General features: G+C 55.3%; 1 protein-coding gene and 1 pseudogene across 5 annotated transcripts; one reads left to right on the top strand and one right to left on the bottom strand.

Moving 5' to 3' along the window:
* The first annotated feature begins 6 nt into the window (after positions 1-6).
* On the top strand, positions 7-25,631 carry Syngr1 (synaptogyrin 1). 4 transcript variants are annotated; one of them, XM_004845579.4, is made up of 4 exons: positions 7-167; positions 16,548-16,785; positions 17,855-18,000; positions 19,102-19,548. In XM_004845579.4, exons 1-4 carry the CDS (start codon positions 69-71, stop codon positions 19,264-19,266), a joined length of 648 nt encoding a protein of 215 aa, XP_004845636.2. In that variant the 5' UTR covers positions 7-68; the 3' UTR covers positions 19,267-19,548. The 4 variants fall into 4 exon arrangements, with proteins under 4 accessions (XP_004845636.2, XP_012927935.1, XP_004845635.1 ...); XM_013072481.2 differs by lacking the exon at positions 19,102-19,548 and adding an exon at positions 22,329-25,631 and having other exon boundaries at positions 8-167; XM_004845578.3 differs by lacking the exon at positions 19,102-19,548 and adding an exon at positions 22,263-25,631 and having other exon boundaries at positions 9-167.
* On the bottom strand, positions 11,614-19,102 carry LOC147827463 (coiled-coil domain-containing protein 152-like; annotated as a pseudogene). The gene is made up of 3 exons (XR_015452282.1): positions 18,854-19,102; positions 12,361-14,614; positions 11,614-12,252 (listed from the first exon to the last, which is right to left on the bottom strand). The product of XR_015452282.1 is annotated as a coiled-coil domain-containing protein 152-like (transcript).
* Positions 25,632-26,230: the final 599 nt, after the last annotated feature.

Raw genomic sequence — 26,230 nt, 5'->3', positions numbered from 1 at the left:
CCGCGCACGCGCACGCGCACAGGTCGGCGGCGCGCGCCGAGCGGGGGGCGCCGCGCGTTGCAGCCGCGATGGAAGGGGGTGCGTACGGAGCTGGCAAAGCCGGGGGCGCCTTCGACCCTCACACCCTGGTCCGGCAGCCACACACCGTCCTGCGTGTCGTGTCTTGGGTAAGCACTGGCCGGCGGCCGTGGTGGGGTGTGGGCGAAAGCGGCGCGCCCCAATACCCGGATACCCTGTCACTCTGACACCCCCGGCCCCAGAGGCGCGCCAGCCGACGGAGAGGTACCCCGTCCGCGGAACTGCGTGGGCCGCTCCTCCTTCCTGGACCCCAGCGAAGAGTGCCGGCTCCCAGACACCCCCGTTTCCCGGGAGAGCCACCATTCGCGTGTTCCCCACCCCCGTCGCCGTGACCTCCAGGCGGCGACTGTGCAGCTAACGGCTCCGGTCGCGCGCGGCTGTGGGGATGTACCCCAGGTTTAGGTAGCCGGGGGAGGGGGATTGCTGATCAGGGCGAGGATCATCTCCGCCCGGATCTTCAAAGCCGCAGATGGACGTTGGAGAGGACACAGCATAGGATCTGGTCTGTGTGGTTGAGCCCCAAAGGTGGCAGAGAGGTACAGGAGCTCTAGACCTGGCTTCCTCCGGGAGCTGCATCTCCTGTGCCGCGTGACCTTGGGCTGGGAACCACCCAAGAAATGTTCTCAGGGAGCGAGGAATTCATTTCTGAGGTGGAAAACGCCACCTCTTCTGTCATGCCTCAGTTTCCAATTTATAGCAAGGGTGGGAGGAGCCTCCTGAGGCCCCGTTGGGCTTGGACAATTCCTGAATCCGGAACAACCCCTCCCCCAACAGGGACCTGGATGCCTGTGGGCCAGTGTCCGTGACCGGGAGGAAGGTCCCCTCCCCAGGCGAAGTACAGAGGCCCCTGAGGCCCTGTCAGGACCTGCAGGATCCCCAGTGCACCCAGTGCAAGCCTGGGCCGGGGCTGGGACAGAGTCAGCAGAGAGGAAGGGGTTCAGGTGGCTTGGCCTAAACCTGGGAAAGAAAGCCTGCTGGGCTGGGGGCTGTGGTCCTGGGGGCCCCTGGGTTGGCTGGTGAATCTTGTGCAGTTCCTGGTGGGCCCGGAGCGGAAGGGTCTGGACTGGGACACTGGGCAGGGACACTATCAGGAACCCTAGGGTGCCAGCTTGGTGGCTGGGTGGGACAGCTTTCGTTGTGGTTTTTTTTTATTGTTTTTCAGTACTGGGAATTCAACTCAGGGCCTTCCCTGGACTTTTTTTTTTTTTTTTTTTTCTCTTTTCAGACAGATTCTTGCCAAGATGTTAAGTTGCTCAGCCTGGGTTTAAACTTTCTATCCTCCTGCCTCAGCCTCCCAGAGTGCTGGGATGCATCAGGCCAGCTTGGGTAGTTACCTCTGGCTCCCAGAGCAGAAAGAAGCTAATCTTTCTTTTCTTTTTTTTTGGGAGGGGGATCTTTTGTTGTTGTTGTTTTGTGTTTTGAGACAGAGTCTTACTATGTAGTATAGGCTGGCCTCGAACTCACAGCAATCCTCCTGCCTCAGCCTCCCCCACCCCCTCAGTGCTAGGATTACAGACATGTGCCACTATGCCTGCCTTGAGCTACACTTTCTTTGTCTAAAAAAGTTAGATCCCCTCCTGGGACTGCAGGAACGGTGACCAGGTTTAAATGCCCACCAGGTGGGCAGTGCTTTGAGGACAGGGAAGCCTGGTTTTGTTGGTGTCTGTGTCCCTGCACCCAAGGTACATCCATGAGGGCTGCGGCACTGAATGTGTTCATCTGTGACAGTTTCCAGCTCCTAGAGTCCCTAGAGCACCAGTTAGGGGGGCCAGCTGTGTAACTGCTCAGGTTTGCCAGCCTGGAGCCTCTGGCCTGGGAGGGTGAAGGCGCTGGCTTGTGCGGGGGTGTGGGTGTTGTCTGCTTGGGTCATTGGTGCCTGTGATGGCTTTATTTGGCAGAGCTTTATTGAGTCTGCCAGGCCCTGAGGGAAGATGGCATGACTCAGACCCTGCCTGGTACTTAGGGAGCCCTCAGTCCTACTGGGGAGGGAGCTAGGTGCCCCCAGGCAGAGGCCGTGAGAGTTAGGAGGGGTCTCCCTGCCTGGAATGGGAGGAGCTGTGTGGAGCAGGGGGAGTCCCATTAGGCCTAGCAGGATGGGAGGTTATGCTCATGCACATCGGGGTGAACGGAGGACATGGCAAGCAGGGAAAAGAGCGCACAGACCCCAACTAGGTCCCCAAGCTTACACTGAAGGAACTGAGGCTTCCTGAGGCCAAGCAACTGGCTGTGGGTAACCGAGCATAAAAGTGTCACACAAGCATTGGAACCCGGATCTCCTGTCCCCAAAGCAGGGAGAGTGCCGAATCCTGAGATTTCACAATTAGAAAAGGCAGAAGGGTCCAATGCCCATGTCCCCATCCCTCCCAGCCCTGCCCACACCTGCATGCCAGTGCTCTCTCCCTTGGTCCAAGCAGAGGCATCTGATACAGACTGACTGACACCTTGGGAAACAGATGAAAACAAATAAGCTTTTCACAAAATTCCATTAAAGCAATACCTGCTGATTATTGGAAAATATAAACATCTCATGTAGCAGTTGTGTAACAACATGAACATGCTTAATTCCATCGAACTATACCCTTAAAACTGTGGCATTGGGGCTGGGAGTGAGGAAAACAAACCAGAAAAGTAAATTTCATGTTATATGTATTTTACCATAATGGAGAAAATTGGGAGATCACAGGGATTTAGGGAAGGCTGCAGTTAATATGATACTGTCTCTTCAGGTCTTTTAAAAATATTTGGAGCTGGCTGGTGGCACACACCTGTAATCCCAGCAATTTGGGAGGGTGAAGCAGGAGGATCAAAAGTTTGAGCCCAGGGCTGGGGATTTAGCTCAGTGGTTCCACCACTTGCCTCGAAAGTGCAAGGACCCAGGTTCGATCCCTGGCACCAAAAAAAAGTTTGAGCCCAGCCTGGACAACTTAGCAACTTAGTGAGACCCTGTCCCCAAAATTTAAAAATGCTGAGGATGTCATTCGGTGCTAAAGTGCTGGGTCCATTCCCCGGCACTACACACACACACACACACACACACACACACACACACACACACACACACACACACACGCACCCACACACACACACCCACAGTGGGCAATGAGCTTCATGAATTCCAGGTGTGGGGTGACTAATTCACCCTGGTTTGCTGGAACTTTCCTGGCTTTAGCACTGAAAGTCCTGTATGAGCCCCTCAGTCCTAGAGGATTGGTACCCTCTCCAGGCCCTGGAGGGGCCCAGCAACGTGAGCACATGAACTTGTGACTTTGTAAGATTTTTACATGAAAGATCTTTTTCTGTTTTTTAAAAAGCTGCTGGGCTTCACTAGACCTGGACCCCCATCCCCCAGGCCCTGAGCCACAGAGCCCCTTGGTCTGGCTGGCAAGAGCAGGGCCTCCCAGGCTCAGCTTATCCCTTGACTAAGGCCATCTGAGCTCTGCGTCACTGCTTCCCTGGCTGAGTGGGGGTGGCTGAATTGGGACACTGACCAGGCCAGGCTGCTGTGACCCGGGCTTTGGGGGAGCTGAGGCAGTGCTGACTGGGGGCTGCGAGATTGGCTGCCACTCCTGCCTCTGTCTCCAGGCAGCGGCTGTGACCTTCAGCTGGTGTCACCTACTTACCCCTGTTCCTTGGTCTCCCCATCTGAACCAAGAGGCTGGGCTGTTGACCCACTGCGTGACTGTTGGTAGTGACTCACTTGACCTGGAGCCAGAGGAGGAAGGACGGATGCAGTTACAGCCCAGCTGCACTGATTGAGAGTAAAGGACCACCTTTTATTTGGGGTTTTCGTTCTGGTTTTGTGGACTGATGACCTGCAGAGAAAGAGTATCAGTGCTGGTTGATAAGAAGGTTTTCAAAAATCTGTTTTGGCAAAATAAAATGATAAAATGTTAGAAATTTTGCCACTGTTAGAATTTATTATTATTTCCTCTTTTTCATTGTTATTACTGTGGTCCTGGGACCTTGCACAGGTTGATTTTTTTGTACCGGGATTGAACTTGGGACCTTGCGCTTGAGAGGCAGGCGGCAGAACCACTGAGGTAAATCCCCAGCCCCGGCCTTGCACATGCTAAGAACCCACTTGGCACTGAGCTGCGCTCCCAGCCCCCAGGGTTGGTCTCTTAAGGGTTCTGTAAGAGGGGCACAAATCCTCACCCCCATTTTACAGATGACAGAAGCAAGCCTTGGCCTGGAGAGCTGACTGCCACTGGCCCAAGGCCTGAGATTGTCGGGGCCACGGTTGGAACCTTGTCTGCAGGCCTCCTGTGGCCACCTTGTGGAGCTCGGTGGGGCGCTGGGCAGGTGTCTTGGCCAGAGGCCTGTGGTCATCCTGTTTGGCATTTGTCACTGACCATCTTGGAACCCTCTTGCCTCCCTGCCTGCTGGAGCCGTCTGTTTGGCTGCTCCCTCGCCTGGGACAGGGTCAGCCGCCAAGAGGCCTTTGGAAGGTATTGGCCATGGGTTTCAGGCAGGTGTCTTAGGCATTTCCTCAGGTGAAGGGCAACTGGGGGCTTGGGGAGCACGAGAGAACCTGGGGTTTAGCATCAAAAGTAGGACCTCCATGGAGGACCTTGGAAGCCCCCACTCCTCCCAGCCTCAGTTTCCTCATCTGTGACAAGGGGTTGTGCCTGGGTGGTGGTGGGCAGCTCTTCGTCGCAGGTTCTGTGGTCCCCACTCTAGCTGGAAGCTGAGGCTCAGGAGGCTGGCTGGTGGCTGGGACGGCTGTGGCTCTGCCTGAGGAAGGAAGTCCCCAGCTATGTGGGGAGGCCCATAACCTGCTGAGCAGAGCTATAGGCCAGCCTGAGCCTGGGGGAGAAAGAACAAAGGCTGGGAGGGGAGCAGGAGAGGGGTGAGAGGGAGGGAGAGGCAGATGGCAGGGCGGTTGGAGGACTCATGCTTGGCACTCAGACCAGAAGAACCAGCTGTCCAGCGGGAGGGGAGGCGAGCAGGGTGTGGGGAGCAGGTCACGGCGAGTGCCTTGTGGCAGCCCTCTGTGGCCCTGCCTGCCTGTGTGGCTCAAGCAACATGTCAGTGCCATCTGGGGCTCAGTTTCCCCATCTGTCAGGGAAAGGCATAGCTGGATTGGGCTGGTGGCGCCCAACTTTATTACCCTCAGGGAACCCAAGTTGTGTTCCTAGTGGCTGCAGGTGGGGGCTTTTGAATTTTTCTGTTTAAAGAAGCAATGTCAAGAACCACCACCAGGCCAAGCATGGTGGTACACGCCTGTAATCCCTGTACTCTGGGAGGCTGAGGCAGGAGGACTGCAAGTTCAAGTCCCACCTGGGGAACTTAGTGAAACCCTGTTTCAAATAAAAAATAGAACAGGTTGAAGATGTAGCTCAGCATGAAGGCCCTGTGTTCAATCCCTGTACTGCAAAACAACAACTACAAACCTCCACCCCAGGGGCCAGGGGTTTAGCTTAGTGGTGCCGCAGCCTGCCAAGATCAATCTCTGGTACCAAAAAAAAAAATCCTCCATCCCATGCTCTGTGGGGGCTGCAGCAGAAGGGACCCCAGGTCCGTGTGTGTGAGCAGAGCAGAATGTCACTGGCAGCCTCCCCAAGTTCCTGGGAAAGGGATGCTTCCTCTTGCAGGGATGGAGCTGTGCTCATTCTCCTCTGCTGGGCAGGGAGGGACCAGGGAAGGGGCCTGGGAGGGGGAGTGCAGCTGTTTGGCAGGGACAGCCCCAAGCTGCCAGACCCAGGCTGCAACCATGCAGGGACCCCAACAAGCTGGGGCTCCTCAGGTAGCTCACTCATAGCGAGGAGAACATGATCTGTGTCCTGCGTCTTCAGTGCCCCCCCCCAATGTCCTAAGGTCTGTGGCTTCTTTGTGTAAGCTGCACTGTAACCTGGCCTGTCTCCTACCCTGCTTTCCATCACTGCTCAGGGGGACAGTTTTCCACCACACCCTCCCTTTGCTGGGGCTTTGGGTGGCCAGGCCATGATCCTCCCGCCTGGGGCAGCACTGTCCCTGGGCCTCAGTCTCCTTTGTCCAGCACTGCCCCTGCCTTCCATCCCGGCCACTGTTGTGCCTGCTTCTGTGGCCTTTCCACACCCTGGCCTCCCCTCCCCCACAGTCCGGCTCCCACCTGCCTCAGCCGGTCACTGCCATCCTTAGGCTCCCACACTGAAGCGCACTGCTGTGCTGCTTAGCTCTGGGCCTCTGAGTCCCGACTGTCCCCAGTGTCACCCCTGTGTCCTCCCCATCCTGGGCCCCTGGTCATCAGTTCTAGGCCATCTCCCTTTTCGGCAGCCAGGCCACTGGATGCTGTGCCCCTCACCAGCTGGAGGACACAGACCCTGTGCTCTTCTCTCCCCTCTCCTCCTCCATCCTCAGCCTCACCCCCACCTAGGAAGAGCTGTCCCTCCGGCCCTCTGGTCCTCACAGCAGTTGTGCATGTCACCATCCCCAGGGCTCCTCCTGCTGCAGCAGGCTGCCTCCCTCCTCTCTGTCTTCTGACCTTCACCACCAAATGTGTCCTTAATAGATCTCTCTGCAGCAGCCAGTGAGGGCATGTAGTGTCCCGCCCTGGAGCCAGCCAGCAGAGGATGTGGACACACTGTTGCCCTGCGAGCACGAGCACGCAGAGAGCCTGCTAGGTTCCGGGTCTTAGCCAAGGAGGGGCGAGGGAGGGCGTGTGGCCCAGATCCAGTTAAAATATGGAGTGTGTGGGCGTGGTGGTGCATGCCTGGGATCCCAGCACTCAGGAACCTGAGGCAGGACGATCACTGCAAGTTTGAGCCCAGCCTGGACTCCGTAGTGTAGTTGAGAGGACTGCAGGCAGACAGGCTGGGGAGGGTGAGGAGGCATGGTAAATGGTAAGGCAGTGGCAAGCACCCTGGTCAGGCGGCAAGCACTGCAGGGCGGGGACTGCCTCTGTTATGTTAGTGTCATGGTTCTCCCCAGGGCCCAGCCGCTCCTGAGCAGAGAGAAGCAACAGTGTTGGCCCTGTGGGCACTGGTGGGCACCTACGTGGTCAGTCCTGAGTTTCCCAGCCTGGTGGCCCCACAGAGCCTCAGTTGCCCCATCTATAGAATGGATCCAGCTGCCTGCCTCGCAAGTGCAAGGTCCTGAGTTCGATCCCTGGTACCAAAAAAAAAAAAAGAAATAAAATGGATCCAGCAGCTGGATGTAGTGCTGCAGGCCTGTAATCCCAGCACTCTGGGAGGCTGAGGCAGGAGGGTCACATGTTCAAACTCAGCTTGCACAACTTAGGGAGACCCTGTTTCAGAATACAGAAATAAATATACAAAAGGGACGAGGGATGTAATTCAGTGTGAAGGCCCGGGGTTGGTTTCCTAATACTGCTTGGGCAGCATGTGGTTGGCATTAGCAATCCTTTTGCCAGGTGGTGATGTCATCCCTTCCCCTACTCTTAGCTTTGGAAAGGGCAGAGGCAGCAGGGTCTGGGGTGTCAGAAGTTTTGGGGATAGGGGTTGAGTGTGTCTCCCACTGAGCAGGAATCATGGGAAATCAAGCGAGCCCTCTGGGGGGTCAGTTTCCCCCTTTCTGATGAGGCTCCAGGGCCCTGTGCTTTCCCAGCCACAGGAGGATGAGGAGGAGACAGTCTTGGGGACATCTCAGGGCTGACTGGACAGGCCTCTGGCCAGGTCCCTGCCCGGCCAAGTGCACCCCGCCCCCTCGCTATCACTGCGGGGACAGCCTGGGGCAGCTCACTGCCTAATCCCCCGGGCCACTTCAGAAGCCTAGTGGCTGGCTGGGGCCTCCGGTGCCCGGCCCTGGCTTCACCCTGTCCCTCACGTGACCTGGGACTGGCCCCTTGTAGCCTGACTCTTCTCTCAGCTCTCAGCAGGATCAGGACTGCGGCTGGACCTGGCAGGGAGGTGGGACTCAGCTCCAGAGAGGGCACTGCAGCCCCTTGGGGGGAGCAAACTCCCTGTGTCAGAGGTGTGCAGGCAGAGACACAAGCCAGGGAGCCGAGGAGGGAATGCTTCCCCAGTCCCCAGACTCACTGTCACTGCCCTCCGGGCCCTTCCTGACCTGACCTTCCCTCTGGGTCTAGGAAGAAAGAAATTATGTAAGGGTGTTATCATGGAGCTGGAGCCAAGAACATCTTAGCTCTGGGACTCTGGTCCGGGTTTCTCTGCTGAGGTGTCTCTACTGTTGAGGTGTGAGTGCGGAGCAGCCGGCTGACGGAAGGTCTAGGGAAGTTATGCATCCCAGGCAGAGTGGCTGCCAAGTGCAAAGGCCCTGAGGCAGGATTCGCTTGGGAAGAATGGAGGGGAGCAGGGTGGAGTTTAAGGGGAAGGCAGGGGAATGGGGTTGGCAGTCGGGAGAAGGATTTCATATCACAGGTGGCTGAGCCCCAATAGAGTTTCCAGCAGGGGAGGACATGCTTTGACTAAGGTTTGAAGAGACTGGGTGCTGTGAGGGTATGCAGAATCCTGTTATTGCCAGGAGAATGGTGACAGTGGCCAGGGCTGGGTGGGGACATGGAGTGATTCAGAGTCATAAGGGGAGGCTGAAGTGACACCCCTACACCAGACTGGGTGGGCAGTGGGACACCAACTGGTGCATCGGTAAGGGGTGGCTTGAGGCCACCAGGAAGCCAGGAGGGGCTGTAGCAAAGAGCAGGCTCCCCTCGGGGACTGCAGAGCTGTCCTAGGGACACAGGCCTTATCCTCAGCCAGGATGCACTGGCTTCCCAGAGATCACTAGGGACAGGCGGGGAGGCCAGAGAGGTGGCCAAGGCCAAGAGGTGGAGAGCTGTTGAGCAGACCCTCTAGCTTGGGGACAGAGATGTGCAGGGCCATATAGATAACACCATCTGGGCTCCAAGTGTCAGCTCTCTGCAGCTCACCTGGGAAACCCAGCATTTATCTAGGATGTTGACAGCCAGGCCTCTGGGCAGTTCCTGGAGGAACAGGGACTTCTGTCCCCACACTGGCCCTGTGTAGCTGTCCCTGGAACCTCTGTGGTGCCCTGAAGTGAGTCCCAGGCACAGCCCTGCTGGCTCCATCTGCCATCTGGTCCCTTGAGGGTGGGGATAGGACTCCTTGGGGTCTGGAATAGGTGCGGGGGGCCTCTCCAAGCCTCGCCTCCCAAAGTTTCAGACTGCTCTGTGGGGATGCAGTCAGATTCATTTTTCCTTCCATGGGTTAGAGGACTGATGGGATGGTTTCATATGGGGCTTCCCATTGGGGCCCCATGGAACTGTGGGCGCCCTCAGGGTTTCATGGGGAAGGCAGACCTGTAAATAAGATCCACCAGGAAGGTTGGAGTGGGGGAGTGGCTGGGAAGGTGGCTGGGCTCACCACGTCCCTCCACAGTCTACAAGGGTGACAGGGATGTTTGTTCATGTCTGATGGATGAAAAAAGTAGGAACACAGCTGGATGTGGTGGCACATGACTGTAATCCCAGCTACTCAGGAGGCTGAGGCAGGATGATAGCCCAGACTGGGCTATTTAGCAAGACCCTGTCTCAAAATAAAAAATAGGAAAGGTCTGGGGATGTACCTCGGTGCAAAGGTCCCACATTCAATCCCCAATACAAAAAGAAAAAAAGAAAAAAGAAAGAAGGAAGGAAGGGAGGGAGGAAAGAAGGGAGAGAGGATATGGAGGTGCAGTCAGGGCAGTTTCTGGTCTCTGTGGCTGTGCCACTCTTCCACTCTAGGGGTGGGGGTGCTGAGTAGGACAGGGACCCTGGAGAGCTCAGTACTAGGCTCTGATTCTCTGCACCTCTGAACCCAGCATCCCAAGATCCTGAATGTCTTTAACTCTGAGCTTCCTTTCTTCCCATTTGTTTTTCTTTCTTTTTTTTTTTTTGGTACCGGGAATTGAACTTGGGTCCTTGCGCTTGCGCAGCAGGTGGCAAAACCACTGAGCTAAATCCCCGGCCCTCATTTGTTTTTCTAAGCACCATCTGGAACCTGTTTCTAAAAATGCTCAAGGCTGGGTTCAGAGAGGGTGGAAACTGGCAGAGACCTGGCCTGTTTGACTGGTTTGTTTTTCTCCCCTTTCCTTTAGCTCAGGGAAGGTGGTTTTTCCTGTGCCTGCCATTCCCCTGAAGCCTCAGGGTCCCCCCAGCTGTCACCCTTGGCCTCCCTGCTTCTCTGGCTTTTGTGCATCTGCCCCTGCCAGAGGCAGGGCCACTTGTTTTGACCATTTCCCCCTGGCCGGGGGGCATTTCCTTCTGGTTGAATTTCCAGTTCTCCGATGTCTCCTTGGACCACTCTGCATGGCCCTTGCTGTCCCTGCAGATCCAGCCTTTACAAGTTGCCCAGGGAGGCCACCTGGGCCAGGGCACCCATGCTGCATTCAGAGTCTCGGGGCCACATGCTGCATCCACCCTGACAGCTGCGTGACCAGGCAGGTCCTGGATGCGGCTGTGAGACAGCAGTGGGAGCATCAGCCTGGTGGAGCAGAGAAGCCATGTCCTGTTCTTGGAGGGCTCCCAGTCAGGATGGGGAGACAACTGCTCAGTAAAGGCAGAGGAGGCTGAGTCCTGTAGGGGCCTAGAGAGACGCAGGGTCCTGTGTGTGAGTGTTTGGAGATGTTCCCTCCCTCCTGAGACTCAGTTTCTCCCTCTGTAGACGCTCAGGCTGCCTGGGATATGAGGTCTTCAGGAGCACACCCTGTCTCCTGTTCCCACTGAGCCCCGACCCCGCCTGCTCCTCACTCATCCTCTCTTGTCCCATTTGGGACCTTTTGGCAGATTCAGGGACTGTCTTCAGCAGATGCTCAACAGCCCCCCATTTCTCCCCATCCGTGCTGCCTGTGCCAGTTCCAAGCCTCACCTTCATGGCCTTAGCGCTGTAGGAGTTCCTGGGGGTCTCTTCTCTCCAAGCTGCCTGGGTGATTCTGTCCAAACCTAAGTCAGATCAGGCCACTCTACCGGTTGCTCTTAAGTATGCAAGGGTCCTGAACTCACCCTGACCTTCAAGGCCCTGGAAACCAGCTTCTGCCTCCCTCAGCAACCTTACTTCCTAGGTGTCTCCCTCTCATTCCTGCTTTGGGAAGGGGTACACTCTTGGTCCCAGCTCTCAGCCCAGGAGCAGATGACTGTTAGGAGGTGTTGCTCAGGAGGGGCCTTCTGGTGTTTACCCTCCTTTTCTGGGGCCTCTGAAGAAGGAGAGGTCCCTGACTAAGCTCCTGCTAGGCCTGCCCTGCCCTAGGCACTTGCACATGGCTCTCCTTGGAGGAGAATTAATCTAAAGAAAAGCTGTCTCGGCCGGGGATTTAGCTCAGTGGTTTTGCCACCTGCTGCACAAGCACAAGGACCCGAGTTCGATCCCTGGTACAAAAAAAAAAGAAAAGAAAAGCTGTCTCCCCCCACTCCACCCCGTGTGTGTGATAAACCCAGGGCCTCATAAACACCATGCACATGTTCTATACCCTGAGCTCTACCCCACCACAGAGGTTTATTTATTTATTTATTTTTGGTACCGGGGATCAAATTCAGGACTTTGTGCTTGCAAGGCAGGCGGAACCACTGAGCTAAATCCCAGGCCCAAGAAGTTTATTTTTATAGAGGACCAGTGTGAGACTGGAGAGGTTAAGTTACTTGCCCGGGCCACACAGGATGAGCAGCAGGTCACTGATTTGAATCCGGCAGGTCTGTCTGACTCTTCATTGTCTGAAATCTCTGTTCAAAAGGCTTTTCTACAAAGCTTTTGTATATAGGGAGGGGACAGGGGCTTAAGGGGGGATGGGACAAAATAACATAAAATTTATTTTTTCTTTTTTTTATGTTTAAAGCTGTCTCATTTATTATTCAGGCTATCTAGGCAGTAAGCTTATGTTGAAAATGGAAGTGAATTTTTCAATTGCTTTTAAAAAAAGTAAATAGTAATTAATGAATTTACTGTTATACTCAAAATCGTCTACATTTAAGATGAGAATCTTTGCCAATAGAAAGGCGCTGCTCCAAATTGTGAATGGTATTACAAAGAATTGCAACCTCTTTGTTTTTTCTTCTTGAAGATGTTGAAGCTTCGTTCTGTAGATACTCTGTGGGGAAATAGTAGCATCTGGATATGGTTTTGATTTAGTCTGAACTCTTGCTAGTTTGGCATCAAACTCCAGCTGCAGTTTGATTATTTCATTTTGCTTTTCTTTTTCTTGAGTTATTAACTTTGCATTGAACTCTGAGATTTCCATCTCCTTTTTATTAGATCTTTGTGCTTTTCTTCATTTAATTCACCTTTTTTGCATATCTTGATAAAGTTTGCTTATTTCTATCTTATGTTCTCCCTCTTTGATTTTTATTTCATGTACAAGTTTGGCAATATTATTTTTGAGATTTTTTTTTTTTTTTTTTTTTTTTGGTACTGGGGATCGAACTCGGGTCCGTGTGCTTTGCAGCAGGTGGCAAAACCACTGAGCTAAATCCCCGGCCCTGTTTGCATTACTTTTAATAAACAGGTACTCTTTTCCAACTGAATTTCCAGTATGTTATTCTTTCCACTGGTTTTTATCATTTTCTTTTCTATCTGTGAAAAATCCTTTATAAGTTTGTCAATATTCACACTGCTAATCTTTTTTGTACATTCTTCACTACTTTGATCCATGCTTGAACTTGATAAATACAGTAAAATTCTCCTCTCTTCACGTCCTCTCCTCACCACCTCCCACAAGTTCTCCAGCCCGAAGCCTGGGGTCCTGGCCTCTCTCCACTGCATCCTGCTGTCCATCGGGGCCTAAGTTTAATTCAGCGGTGGAGATCAAGGACCTGCAACTATTAAACAGTTAGCTGGGATAAAACCTTATAGGGACACAGGATACTCTGAGGACATATGCAGGAAAGAATATCCTTGAAAAAAATCAAGAATTTCGAGTCATCCACGAAGCGTTCAGAATGTACTTGCTGTTGTTCCTGGTTCCTCAAAGTCTCCCCCCCGCCTCAATTCTACAGTTTATTTTTTCAGAAAGGCTTTTCTATTCTGCTGGTTTGGTGACATCTGGTGGTGGAGACTGGGCCTCAGAAACCTGACCTGGCAGTTTTCTGGTAGGAGCCTTGAACTTGTCTTGATGCCCAGGTTCAAGTTCACAGTTCACAAGGGCTGAATGGCAGTTGGCCCAGGCAGCTGGTGCAGGAGGCAGCCTTTGCCTGCCAGTGTCCAGAGTCTGTCTGGCCTGCCTGAGTATGAAGTCCCTTTGACAGTGACTCTCAGGTCCTGGCTTTGTGTCACTTCCCTCCCGTGCTCCTGAGCGCCAGGCTGGACTTGAGTCTTGATCCGTCACACTTGTGCCTGCTGGTCCCTCCATCTCTGACTGTGCCAACTTTTCTTCATGGCCACCTCCTGAGGCGGAGGGTCAGCTTGGCTAGTGGAAAGGAGACCTGGCTCCAGCCTAGCCCGTGCTGCCAACATCAGTGTCACACTTGCTCTCTGAGTCTCTGTTCCCTTCACTGGGACCAGCACAAATTGCCAATCAGGTTGATTGCTGTCACTCTCCCACCCTCTGCTACCCACTAGCCTGCTTTCTCTCTATTTTGCCATCCATGAATACAGCACAGAAAAGAAACCACACAGCCAGTGACCTCTTGTGTCTGTTTTTTTTTTTTTTTTGGTACCAAGTATCAAAATCAGGACCTTGTGCTTTCGAGGCAGGTGATGGGGAACCACTGAGCTAAATGCCCAGCCTGTGTTGTACCTGCTAGGCACATGCTCTACCTGAGCCACACCCGAGCGCTTTGTGCCTTGCTTCTACTGCAGGGTTTTCTTTCACTTGTTTTCAGCTTCCATCTTTGTATAGCCTATGTCAGTGCTCTGTTCTTTTTTTATGGCTGAATAATAACCTGTTGGGTGGAGGAGCCGTAATTCCTTTTTTTTTTTTTTTTTTGTTACCGGGGATCGAACTTGGGACCTTGTACTTTTTAGGCAGGCAGTGGAACCACTGAGCTAAATCCCCAGCCCCACAATTTCTTTCTCCATTATTCCTGGTGCCCATTTGGGTCCAAATCCCCCTTAAGGACACAGTGTCATGAATCAGTGGTCTCCAAACTTTGGTTCCAACATTTGCCTTCCTTTAAAGAAAAATGTTCATCAGTCTTCCCATTAAATGCAGGTTTGTTTGTTTTATGTGTTACTACTGCACTCATATGTCCTGGAGAAGATAAAGTCCAGGTAAAATATAGTTGGGCGTTGCTTAGCAAAGGGGACACAGCTTGAGCATGCGATAGGCCATTCTGTCACTGTGTAAATGTCAGAGTTGCTCACACAAACTAGGGCGATACCAGTCTCATGGGGCCACCATCATTGTTGTCCATCGCCAGCCAGAACATCATAGGTGGCATGTGACTGTCTAGACATCGGCAGTAGATAAGGTTAGGGAATGATTCTGACAGCACCATTCATTCTCTCCCCCAAACCCACAAGTACTCTCCTTGGTGACCGCTGTGGCGGAAAACGTACCTGGATCATCCGAATTATAGTTTTTTATTGTAGGAAAAATGGAAAGTGAAGACGAGTGGACATGGGCAATAGTCTCTTCCACACTCCACCTCCAGCTCATCACAGGGGCTGACACTTCTTGAGCATGTGTCCCTTGGGTCAGGGATTGCTTGTCCCACCTGGTTTCAGAGGAGGCAAGAAGCCCAAAGAGAAAGCACGAACTTTAAGTCAGGTCTCTGGATTTAGAACTCAGCTCTGTCAGGTTCCAGTTGTGTGACTTTGGGCATAGTCACAACACCTGTGCCTTGAGCTAGGTGTGGTGACACCCACCTGTAATAGGCTGAGGCAGGAGGGTTGCAGGTTCGAGACCATCCTGGGCAACTTAGCGAGGCCCTGTCTCAAAATAAAAAAGTGCTGAGGGTATAGCTCACTGGTACAGCATCCCTGGGTTCAATTCCTAGTACCGCAAAACAAGTAACAAAAAACCCCACCTGTGCCTTGACCACTTCATCTGCAGAAAGCTGATGTGTTAGCTGTTGGCGTGTAACAAACTGCCCCAAAACTTGTGGCTCAAAACAACAAATGTGTTATCTCACTATTTCTGTGGGTCAGGAATCTGCTTAGCTGGGTGCCGTTGCTGCTGCCACCAGCTCTTTTGCAAAGCTACAGCCGGTGTCAGCCAGGCCTGCAGTCTCGCCTGCCAGCTCCTCTGAGGGTGATGGTTTCAGGTTCACTTCCATGCTGCTGGCAGAGCCTCAGCTCTGCTGTTGAGCAGGGACTTCTTTAGGTCCCGGCCATGTGGGAAATCAAACAGGGCTGAGGTGCGGCCCAGTGGAGACCATTTGCCTCTCATGCACAAGGTCCTAGGCTCCAGGCCCAGCACTGCAAAAGAAGAAAAAGTAAATAGCTGGCTTGCGTCAGAGCAGCAGGGTTGGGCGGCAAAGAGTGAGCAAAGTGGGAGCCATAGTTTTTTTTTTGTACCAGGGATCGAACTCGGGTCCTTGTACTTGTGGGGCAGGCGGCAGAACCACTGAGCTAAATCCCCGGCCCCACGGTCTTTTTTTTTTTTCTGAGTTAAGTCTTGTTTTGTACTTCAGGCTGGCCTTTAACTCTCTATGTAGCCCAGGCTGGCCTCGCCTCCTGAGCGCTGGCATTATACATGGGTGCCACCACAGTCTTGTTTGGGGTGGAAGGGGAGTACCAGGGATTGAACCTGGGGCCTTTGCACTGAGCTACATCCCCAGCCTATATTTTATTTGGAGACAGGGTCTTGCTAAGTTCCTCAGGCTGGGCTGAAACTTGGAATCCTTCTGCTTCAGCCTGCCAGAGTGCTGGGATTATAGGCATGAGCCAACATGTGCAGCTGCTGGGCCATGGTTTTTGTGACCTACACTCAAAGTGAAACCCATCTTTTTTTGCCATATTTTATCCTTTAGAAGCAAGTCACTAACTAGGTCCAGTGCCCTCAAGGGATGTGGATTCTAGAGGATGGGTCAACAGGGCCATCTCACTGGCTGCCTATGGAGCTGTCCTACCTGTCTCAGGAAAGATCTGAATGAGGCTGAAGGGTTGTGACTGCTGTGATTTTTTTTTTTTTTTTGTCACCTATCTGCTCGTCAGGGCCATGGTTGCCCTGGCAACTGGGAAGTGGTGTAGAGCCAGGACATGGCCCCACAGAGGACACACAGGTGGGGGTGGGGCTGGACAGCAAGGCCTCTGGGGGAGTCTGCCAGGGTGGGGAGTGGCCGGGTCACAGCCTGCAGGCCCTGCAGCTCCCTTTTCTGCGACACCAGGCCAGTCCTAGGGGAACCTTGGGATCAGGGCCAGGAAGACCTCTCTGGCTAGGCTGCTGCATGTCTGGTAAGAGGGGTTCGCAGTTCCTACCACTATGGAAGGAAATAATTGATCCCACTCTGGCTGACCCCAGGCAAGTTGCCCTGCTTCTCTGGGCCTCCCTTTGAAATGCCTGCTCAACACCTGTCTTGTGGCTCACAGAAGGGCAGGTGGCAGGCCAACATGGAGGTGGCACCCACCCCGCCTCAGAGCTGGCCCTGGGAGACAGCTGTTGCCAGGGCTCACACCTGTCCCCACTGCACCCACGTCCACCCTCAGGTGTTCTCCATCGTGGTGTTTGGCTCCATCGTGAACGAGGGCTACCTCAACAGACCCTCAGAGGGCGAGGAGTTTTGCATCTACAACCGAAACCCCAACGCCTGCAGCTACGGCGTGGCGGTGGGCGTGCTGGCCTTCCTCACCTGCCTGCTCTACCTGGCCCTGGACATCTACTTCCCCCAGATCAGCAGTGTCAAGGACCGCAAGAAGGCCGTCCTGTCTGACATCGGCGTCTCTGGTGAGCACTGGCCACAGGACAGTCACCGCTCCCTCCCCGTTTCCCACAGGGAGACTGAGGAACAGGGAGGCACAGACACAGACTCAGGGGTGCATGCTGGCAAGGGGGCGACGAAACCATGGCAGAGCGTGGGTACTCAGGACAGCGCAAGGCCCTCCTGGGCAGGGGCTGGACAGGGCTAAGTCAGGTCTTGCTCCAGTGACCCCTCTGCACCCCTCCCCAGTGGGTCCCTTGGAGAACAAATGAGGGGTGGCTAGACCCCAGCACACAGTCAGTTCCTTTGAGCCTGTTTCCCATCTCTAGCATAGGCCCCTGACCCCTGTCCCTTGAGTCCCAGGAGTTGGCTTGGCAGATTCTCTGTCTGGTCAGACCTGTGTGCCTCAGCCACCCTGCCCTGAGACTGGGGACTTGGGGGTCTGGGGAGAGACGTCTCTGATTTCCAGGCCTAGGGCCCCTTAGGCCTTCTAGAAGGAACCAGGACTAAATTTAAGGTTCTCAAACTTCCACAGAGCCCCAGGGTCCCTGGGTACCTCTGGGTGCAGCACTCAATGTCCTGGGCAGCATTGGGCGTCTCTGGGTGACCCTGGGTCACCACAAGGCTCCCTCCCCTGCTACGTCCCCAGATGTCTGCTCTCCAAGAACTTTGTGAGGCTGCAAGGTACTGGAAGTCAAGGTCCAGACCCACCCAGGCTGAGCTGCCCTGCTTGCCCCCAGATCTCTTGCCTAAGCAGGGTGGAGGATGGTGGTCGTCCTCCAGGGACAGCTGCCAGCCTCAGGGGTGGGCTGTGGGGCCCAAGTCTGGGATGCGGCTGGAGATGGGGCCCCACAGAGGCTGGGGAAGTGCGCCTGAGCTGATTGCCTTCTCTCTCTCCCCGCACCCTGCTCCCTTTATTGCTGCCTCCTGTCTGCTCCTTCCCTGCGCTCCCTTCTGCCTCTGCCTCTCACCTGTGCCTTCTCTCACCCCCACCTGGCTCCCCTCGCCCCGCCTGGGGTGGGGAGCACGGGAGACCTGCTTTTGAACTGCCTCGTTCCTCCCCTCACCTGTTGCACCTGGCCTGGGGACCTCTAGCTTTCTGGGCCTTCCTGTGGTTCGTGGGCTTCTGCTTCCTGGCCAACCAGTGGCAGGTCTCCAAGCCCAAGGACAACCCACTGAACGAAGGGACCGACGCAGCCCGGGCTGCCATAGCCTTCTCCTTCTTCTCCATCTTCACTTGGGTGAGTATAGCACCCATGTTCGTTCCCATCCTGCAGGTCCCAGGCTGGTGGCCTCACTCCCTCCCAGCTCTGCCTGTGGGGTCACAGACCCCACTACCACTCTGTGGATGGCATTCAGCACCCCTTTTAGGCCTGCACAGGAAAGTGGGGCTCCAGGATTTGAGGCTGGGAAGGAGCCAGGCCAGGAGCTAGGAGATCGTCTCATACCTAGAGCTGCCCCACTGTCCTGGCTCCTGTCTTCCATCTAGAAAATGAGGGGAAGGAGGGGCCAGCGGTCCCAGGCCTAGGTGCTTGGGCTGGGTGGCCTGTGCCTGTCCATCCTAAGAGGAGCCCCTCTGCTCAGCTCCTGTTGCCAAGCGGGGATGGGGACCTGCAGAGGCCAACACTTCTAGTTTTTCCCAAGAAGCCAGAAACTGGAATTTTTACATGAAATCTGACCTCTATGTATTGTTAGTTTATTCAAGTTAAAAAAAAAAAAAATGTGAGTCAAAGAAAGCACGGCCCTGGGCCCGACAGCCAGGAGACCAGTCCTGTGCAGGCACCGGCCAGGCAGTGGAGGCCAACCCCTTTCTCCCTGAGTCTAGCCGTCTCCTTTCTCCTCGGTCCTTCTCTTCCTCCTGTGGAGACACAAGGTCTTTTTGGCTCCAGCCGCCATCCCTGGACTCCCCTTTCCCTGTCCACAGCACTGTCCCTCCAAGCCTCTCACAAGGCAACTTGGGGCTGTAGACAGGCAGCCAGCCCTCCGTATCCTCCCTGAGGTGCCTCCCCTACCCCTTCTGAGGATCACATCCAGGGGTGCTCTGCCACTGAGCTAAACCTCCAGCTCTTATTTTATTTTGAGATAGGGCCTCACCAAGTTGCCTCTTCTGGCCTTGAGCTTGTGACCCTCCCATGTCAGCCTGCTGAGTGGCTGGATTGCAGGTGTGGCCCATCATGCCCATTCATTTCTTTCTCTTCTTGCTTGGGCCCCTGGATATTCATTTTCTTCCGGGGCGCCCAGCCTCCCAGTCCAGTATTGGAAGGTGGAGTTTGCAGGGGGAGACCTGTGGCCCAGCTCCTCGTAGTCCAGCTATGGTCACTCTGGCTCTTTATGTCTTCAAGGCTGGGCAGGAGGAACAAGGTCACCCCAGGGGACCTCAGGCCCAAGAAGGCACCCCAGAACTGGAGACCACACAGCTTCCAGGGAAGAAGCCTGGCCCTGAGATTGGGCAGGGCTCTAGAGAGGAATGGGTGATTGGACACCAGGATTTCTGGGGGCGGAGCTGAAGTGCTGAGTCACAGTGGCCCTCTGCTGGCGCCTCTGCCCTTCCCAGTCCTCCCCAGCAGCCTCACCTTGCTCTCTCTGGCAGAGCCTCACCGCAGCCCTGGCCGCGCGCAGATACAAGGACCTTACCTTCCAGGAGGAGTACAGCACGCTGTTCTCTGGCTCAGCACAGCCCCAGCCATCCCCCGGCCCCAGGGTTTAAGATTCGCCACTTCTTTCCTTCATTCAGTGCCTTCTTCATTCATTGTTGTGTCTTCATTCATTCAGTAAACATTTACTGAGCAGCTGTTTTGTGCCTATGATGAGTTAGACAGGGTCCCTGGCCCCAGGAGCCCACAGACTGGGCGGGGGAGACAGACACATCAGAGCTGCCCCCAGATGGGCCACAGGCTCTTAGTAGGCTGGGGGGACTCTGCTTGCTGGAAGTGTCCATGGCCCAAGGTACTTGGCCAGGGTGTGATGGTCTGTCCTGGGGACAGGGTGTGAAGGATGATCTTGCACCCCCCTGGAGAGTGGCTGCCAGGAGGGGTGTAGCCTGGGATAGCGGGGCTCTCTCGGCCTGGTCCTGCTTACCCTTGCTGGGTGACTGAGAAACCCCTGCACACTCTTAGCCTCAGTCCATTTCCTTGGGCTGACAGATGATAATGGACCGGCCTCTCCAGGGGGTTGCACAGATGGAACAGGCCAACACAGAGCTTGGCACAGGGATGCTCAATAAGTGTAAGCTCTTGTACTTATTCACTCAGTCACTCATTCATTCATTCTCTCCAGAGAGCTGGGCTCCTCTGTAAGCTCTGTTGTAGGGGTGACCAGCCCTTGCTCTGCCAGAGGACTTGGGCCTCCAGCCCTGCAGAGCTTCCCTCCCTGGGCTCAGCTGCCTGCCCCTGCCCCCAGCCCTCCTCTCCACAAGAGGCAAGGAGCAGCACCCAAGCCGAGCTAGAGCTGAGCACCACAGGAGTGAGCATCCTGGCACCAGAGGCATACAAGTGCAGACTACCTGCTGCCCAGGGGGATGCTGCAGAGTGTGCTAGGAAGAGCACCAGGTGGACCCCAAGTCCCAGGACTGACCAGGACTCCTGGCCTCCCCTCTGCAGCCTCATCTGGTGTGGGCCTAGGCCGCTCCTTTGTCCCTGTCCTGGGCCCCCTTGAACTGCTTGGCCACAGGAGGCCTTGAGCCCATAGGGCCGAGGGCTGACCCCCAGACCATCACATCCTTGGCTCCAGTGGCCAGAGCCTGCTTCCTGGGAGGGTCTGCAGAGGCTATCTGCTCCAGCCCCCTTCCCGAGTACAGTAGGGAGCTGAGGGGGACCAGGCCTGCGGACCCTGCTCTCGTTCCTTTGGGCTCCCACAGGCTCACCAGCACCTCAGGTGCCCCCAGGAGCTCCTTGTCCCCACCCCACCTCTTGAGGCTCAGCTCTGAGCCCCCAGCAGCCCACTGACGAGGTGCACTCCTCTGCCCTACTTCCCTAGACATGGTCTCCCCTTCCCAGGCCCCTGTGCTTTGCCTCCCGGGAAAGGCTGCCCCAGAGTCCTCCAAGTAATGCCTGGCACCGGGCTTCTAGAACCCTCTGGGACAGAGCGCCAGGTGTACACAACTCCGGCCTGTTCACAGTTGGCCCTTTTGGGTTCCTGGTTGACTTAGTGTTTTGCAGGGGAGTGACCAAAAGGAAGGGGGTGAGCGGGTACTGGCCCAGGAAGAATCAGGACCCCATGCTTAGGGCTGGGCTCCAGCACTAACTGCCTTCCCTAGGCCTCAGTCTTCACAGCCTCCAACAGGAATGGGCAACATAGTGCTTCCCACCTCAGGCTGGCGGCCGGCTGCAAAGATCCACGGAGAAGGCTTCGCCATAACCCTTGAGGCTCTTGTTTGTAGTACTGGGGATTGAAACCAGAGCCTTTGTACTGAGCCATATCCCCAGCCGTGTTTTGTTTGAGGCACTAAATTGCCCAGGCCAAGTTCAAACTTGAAATTCTCGTGTCTCAGCCTGCTAGTGTGGTGAGATTATAGGCATGCACCACCTCACCTGGCTCAAGGCTGGTTTTGACCCCTGAGCTTGGTGTGGTCAGTGTCATTGTCTTAAAACAATAGTTTTACTGGAAAAAAATGTCCTAACACGTATGTGTGCTGTGTGAGAAGGGCTCCGGGGGTCAGGTGAGACTGGCAGAGGTGCTGTCAGAGTTCCCTGAATAGCCCAAGCTCTGACAGTCAAGGTCGTGACATCCTGAAACTTGTTTCTGTTTTACTCAACTCCCTACATTTGTTTGACTACGTGTTTCAGGTTTAGCAGCAATGATGGAAATCCCAAGTAATGGTGACTTAAAATCCAGGACTGGCATAATGACTTGAGGGGTCTTCAGTGACCCAGGCATCTTCCATCCTCATGGTCTACTTTGGCAACTAGAGCTCCAGCCATCTTATTTGCATTCTAGGCATCAGATCAAAGGCAAGGACAAAGAACATGAGATAGTGCCTTCGTAAAACTTTAGTCATATGACTGTCTGGCTGTGAGATACAGAAGGATAGTTTTTAGGAAATGCCAAGAGATCTGTCTCTGTCCTACTAGGAAACATTCTTCCCTATGCTGAATAATATCCCAGAAGACACATATTTCGAAGGCTAGAGACTTATGGGCTATCTTAACCCTCCACAGAGGAAATAAACATTCTGGTGGCCTAGAGTGACCTCTGGGTCTGGGGTGCATGGGGCAGGTGACTTGGGGGTGCTCTCTGGCTGGATGTGGTGGTTCTGGCCTCTGGATGGGATAGCTGCTGGGACAGCTTGGTTTTTGTTTTTGTTTTTTCTTTTTGGTACCGGGGATCGAACTCTAGTCCTTGTGCTTGCGCAGCAGGCGGGGGACAGCTTCGTTCTATGTCTGGTGCTTTGAGGATCTTTAACCCTGTGTCCCGTCAACTAACCACTACTAACCCAGAACTCTTGTCTGTCTCTCCCCTAACAATCCCCTCCCTCCCGTCCTTGTCCCCGTGGCCCCGTCCCCAGGCGGGCCAGGCTGTGCTGGCCTTCCAGCGGTACCAGATTGGCGCCGACTCGGCCCTCTTCTCCCAGGACTACATGGACCCCAGCCAGGACTCCAGCATGCCTTACGCCCCCTATGTGGAGCCCAGCGCAGGGCCGGACCCCGCCAGCATGGGCGGCACCTACCAGCAGCCAGCCACCGCCTTTGACACCGAGCCACAGGGCTACCAGTCCCAGGGCTACTGAGCCCCAGTGACCGCCTGCCCCACCCCACCCCCACCTTGGCCCCGCCCCACCCCCACCCTGCCCAGCCCTTCACATCTCCAGGTCGCTCCATGGAGGCCCAGGGTGGCTTGGGGCAGGGATGGGGGCACCAGGTGTGGGGGTGTCTACGTGTGTGTGCCAGTGTGTCCAAGGCCACGTGCCCATCGGGGTCCTGGAGGGTGGGACTGAGGACACTACGAGCATTTATTGAGCGCTACTCTGTGTCAGGCCCATGCTCAGCACCCCAAGAGGCAGTGCTGGTCCCTGGAAAAGCGAAGCTGAGATGTAGAGGTGGAAATGGTGGGACAGAGACGGGCATGGTGCCTGGACGTCTGGCCACGTGGGGGCTCAGTTCCAGCACGGGAGCTGGCACCCCTAGATCTAGATCCCCCTCTACACCAGGCCTGTTGGGCTTGTCAGGGCTGTCCCCACTGCATGGTTGAGGAAATAGGTCTGGGGAGGACAAGGTCACTTACCCAGGGTCCCTCAGGCAGCTGGCCAAGGGGAGAGCCCGCACCCAGGCAGCCCAGACCCCCAGCACCTGCCTGCTCTTCCCTGTCCTCTCACCGTCCCCAGCCCCTAGCCTGGGGCGCCACTGCTCTGTGTTACCCTCATCGTGGGGAACTTGGGGACCCTGGTCCCATGAGACACCCTGATTCTGCTGCAAGTCAGGGCTGGCTCTGCCCCAGCTGCACGTCCTCCCTGCAGGTCCCTCCCCTGGCCTCAACCTTCTCAGAGAGCACTTCTGCCTCCCTGTGTCACTCCCTGTCCCTGTGCTCTGCCTGCTCCCAGGGGGCTGATCACTGTCCTCCGCCTCTTAGAGGACTCAGCGAGTCCTCGCCCAGGGCTGAATGGACACAGAGGCCCAGGGTTCTTCGAGTGCGTGGCACCAATGGCCTCATGCCTCTGTTTCCTGGCCTGAGTTGCTCAGCAGGTGCCTATTTGCCACCCTTGTGACCTCCCTGGAAATGGAAGTGACCTAGGACAGTCAGGGGTCAGGCTGGATTGAGGCTGGAGTCCTGTGGGCCTGGGGAGGTCTGTGGGAGGTGGAGCCGGGGGGGTGGGCTTTGGATCACAGGGCCAATGGTGCACCGGCCCATGGGGTATGCTGCCCTGAGGTGGCACAGGGAGAGCTCTGGGTAGAGTGGGAGAGGGGAGCTGATGGCACCAAAGGGATAGAGAGGATGGGACTCAAGGGGCAGGCAGGCAGCACTGCACAAAGCATGCTCTACCTGGAGCCTCTAGGGATGGGAGAGCAGCCCGTCTGTGCGCAGTACACACTGGGAGGCAGAGCAGCAGAGCTGTGGGCAGCCCATGGGGACGGGGTCTCCACCGCTGTCACCCCAGGCCCCCCAGGATCTGACAAGTCAGGTCACTTGCTGGCCCTTTCTGGCACCTGCGCTGGGGCCCCTGAGGATGTGTGGCCCCGGCCTCCCAGAGCTCCCAATCTGGGGAGGCTGAGCTCTGAACAAAGGTACAGGCTCTTGCTGGTGAGACATGCAGTTCACATGTACTGTGGGCCTGAGGCTCTGAGGAAGGGCCTGGAAGGGCCCTGAGGACGACAGGAGTGGTGGGGGAGGAACTTCAAGGCAGACAGGTAGTGTCTCTCCCCACTTAGGAGAAGGGGAAACTGAGGCTCTGAGCACAAGTGAGTTAGCAATGAAGCACAGATCTGAACTCATCTGTCCTGGTTGCCCAAGGGCAGCAGGGATGGGAGAGGACCCCGAATGTTGCTGATTTCCATTTTCCACATCTGGGGAAGGGGCTCTGTTGACAGTCCCCCCAGTGAGCCGGAGTGGGGCCAGCATGGGGGCCAGTTACCTCGGGGCTGAGCAGAGGGGCCCTCAGCAGTAGGGTGGCCGTGGGAGTGTTTCTGTGCCCACTGCAGGAGCCCGGGACAAGTCCTGACCCCACCAGGAGCCTCCCCTGCTGTGGGCCTAGAGAGACTCCATCTGTTTCTCATTGGGCGCCAACCAGCTGCTGCCAGTGCCGGGCCAGAGGGCAGGGTGGCCCTGCCAGGAGTGGTGGTTCTGAGTCATCACAGTAAGCACCCCTCACTCTCCTTGGGTACACCCCAGATACAGGCACCCAGCATGATCCACCATCGGGCAGGACCCTGGCTGGGACCAGCGGTGGAGCTGAGAGGTGGACAAGGTAGAATTGGGATGAGACACAGAGCTGCTGACTCCACTACTGGGAGGAACCTGGGGGGGCCCAAGCCGACAAACCAGCAGCATCTGGCATCTCCTTCCCCTCCGCTGCCCTCTGCTTGCCCTTGCTCGCACACTGTCCTTGAGGAAAGGGCCCCTGAAAGCCCTGTGGAATTTGGGACCCTCCTCACCATCAAGCACAAGAAGGTACCCAGGACACTAAAGTTCCACCCAAGTTTAGAGCTGCAAGGACCCTTAAAACAGCTTAGAACTGGGACAGGAAGACAGTGACCTGTCCTAGGTAAAGCACAGAGCATGAGGTGGGGAGCCCAGGCTTCTGCCTTCTCCATAGACACGGGTGGGGGTGGCTCCTCACCTACACGGGAGTGTCACGGTGATGGGCTGATTCCCAGGGAACCAGCATTGGTCAACCACTCCATCCTGCCCTGGTGATTCTTGATCTTTAAAGACTCCCGGGGGTCCCTGGCTTCTCCCATGTAACTAAGACCCCCGACTTGTTACCCTGGGGGACCTTGACCTTGGCCCAAGACCCCTTTGATTCTCTAAGGAGCAAGAAGGGGGAATCCCCTACCCCAGAGTTTATGGAGGATGGCCTAGTCCAGCCGTCGCCCAACACCGCCTCTGCCCCAGTCCCCTGCCCTGGTGCCCACAGCCCTGCCTGGGTGTCCTGGCCCCTTTCGCAGCGTTACTGCCTGTGTATAGTATAAATATATATATTTTCTATATATAAGATGTATAATATAAGGCTCCACAAATATATCTGTGTGTGCGGTGAAGGGCGGGCCTGGCCCCGGCCCCTGCTCTTGACCCCCACCACCTGGTTAAGTTTCTCAAGAGTGAATCCAGTGGCCCTGTGGCCCCCTCCTTTATGACATCCATCCATTTGTGGTGAACCAAGTGAAGGTGGTAACTTCTGGTGACATAGTAATAAAGTGAAGACTCAGAACCCACCAGCGAATCGCAGGTGTGTCCTGGTGTTTCTTTGTTCTTGAGTGTGTCTTGGGATTGCCTGACCCCATCTCCCCGACCCGAGCCAGGCAGGTTTATTATTATTTGACTTTAAATTTACACAGTGAAGACTATATTCTCCTTCTGAAAAGTAGAATCACCACAGTTATAGCCAAAATCCCCACCTCATATGTATACACACACTCAGTCACTCTGTCCTGGTTGCTTCCCCAACCCCAGAGGAAACCAAGTTCAGGGGTTTAGCCTCCTTCCTTCCAGGCTATCTCCGCTTTCTTCTGTGTGCACATCATGATTATAGGACTCATTCTTGACAGTAGCCCTAGAAAGTACCAGGCACCGCTGAGGCCTCAAGTTCAACGCAGAACCAGTGGAGTCCCTGCCCTGGCAGACATGGCCACCTAGGGTTGAGGGGATTAAGTCAACATAAAAGCAAATGTGGATACAGGGGTGGGGTGTGAGAAGGTCCAGAGATGCAGCTGAGACCAAGAGGAGCTGAGATGGCCTCAGAACAGGTGACACCTAACCTGAGCTCTGTGGGATGCATATGGGTGGGTGATGGGGTGGACTGGTGTGTTCTAGAGACTGAAA

This window comes from Heterocephalus glaber, unplaced genomic scaffold (genome assembly GCF_053883595.1).
Source record: "Heterocephalus glaber isolate CG9 unplaced genomic scaffold, H.glaber_assembly_v1.0 deba00001444, whole genome shotgun sequence".
Lineage (NCBI taxonomy): Eukaryota > Metazoa > Chordata > Mammalia > Rodentia > Bathyergidae > Heterocephalus > Heterocephalus glaber.
Note: the sequence above shows the minus strand (reverse complement) of the source record. Positions and strands in the feature narration are given on the sequence as shown.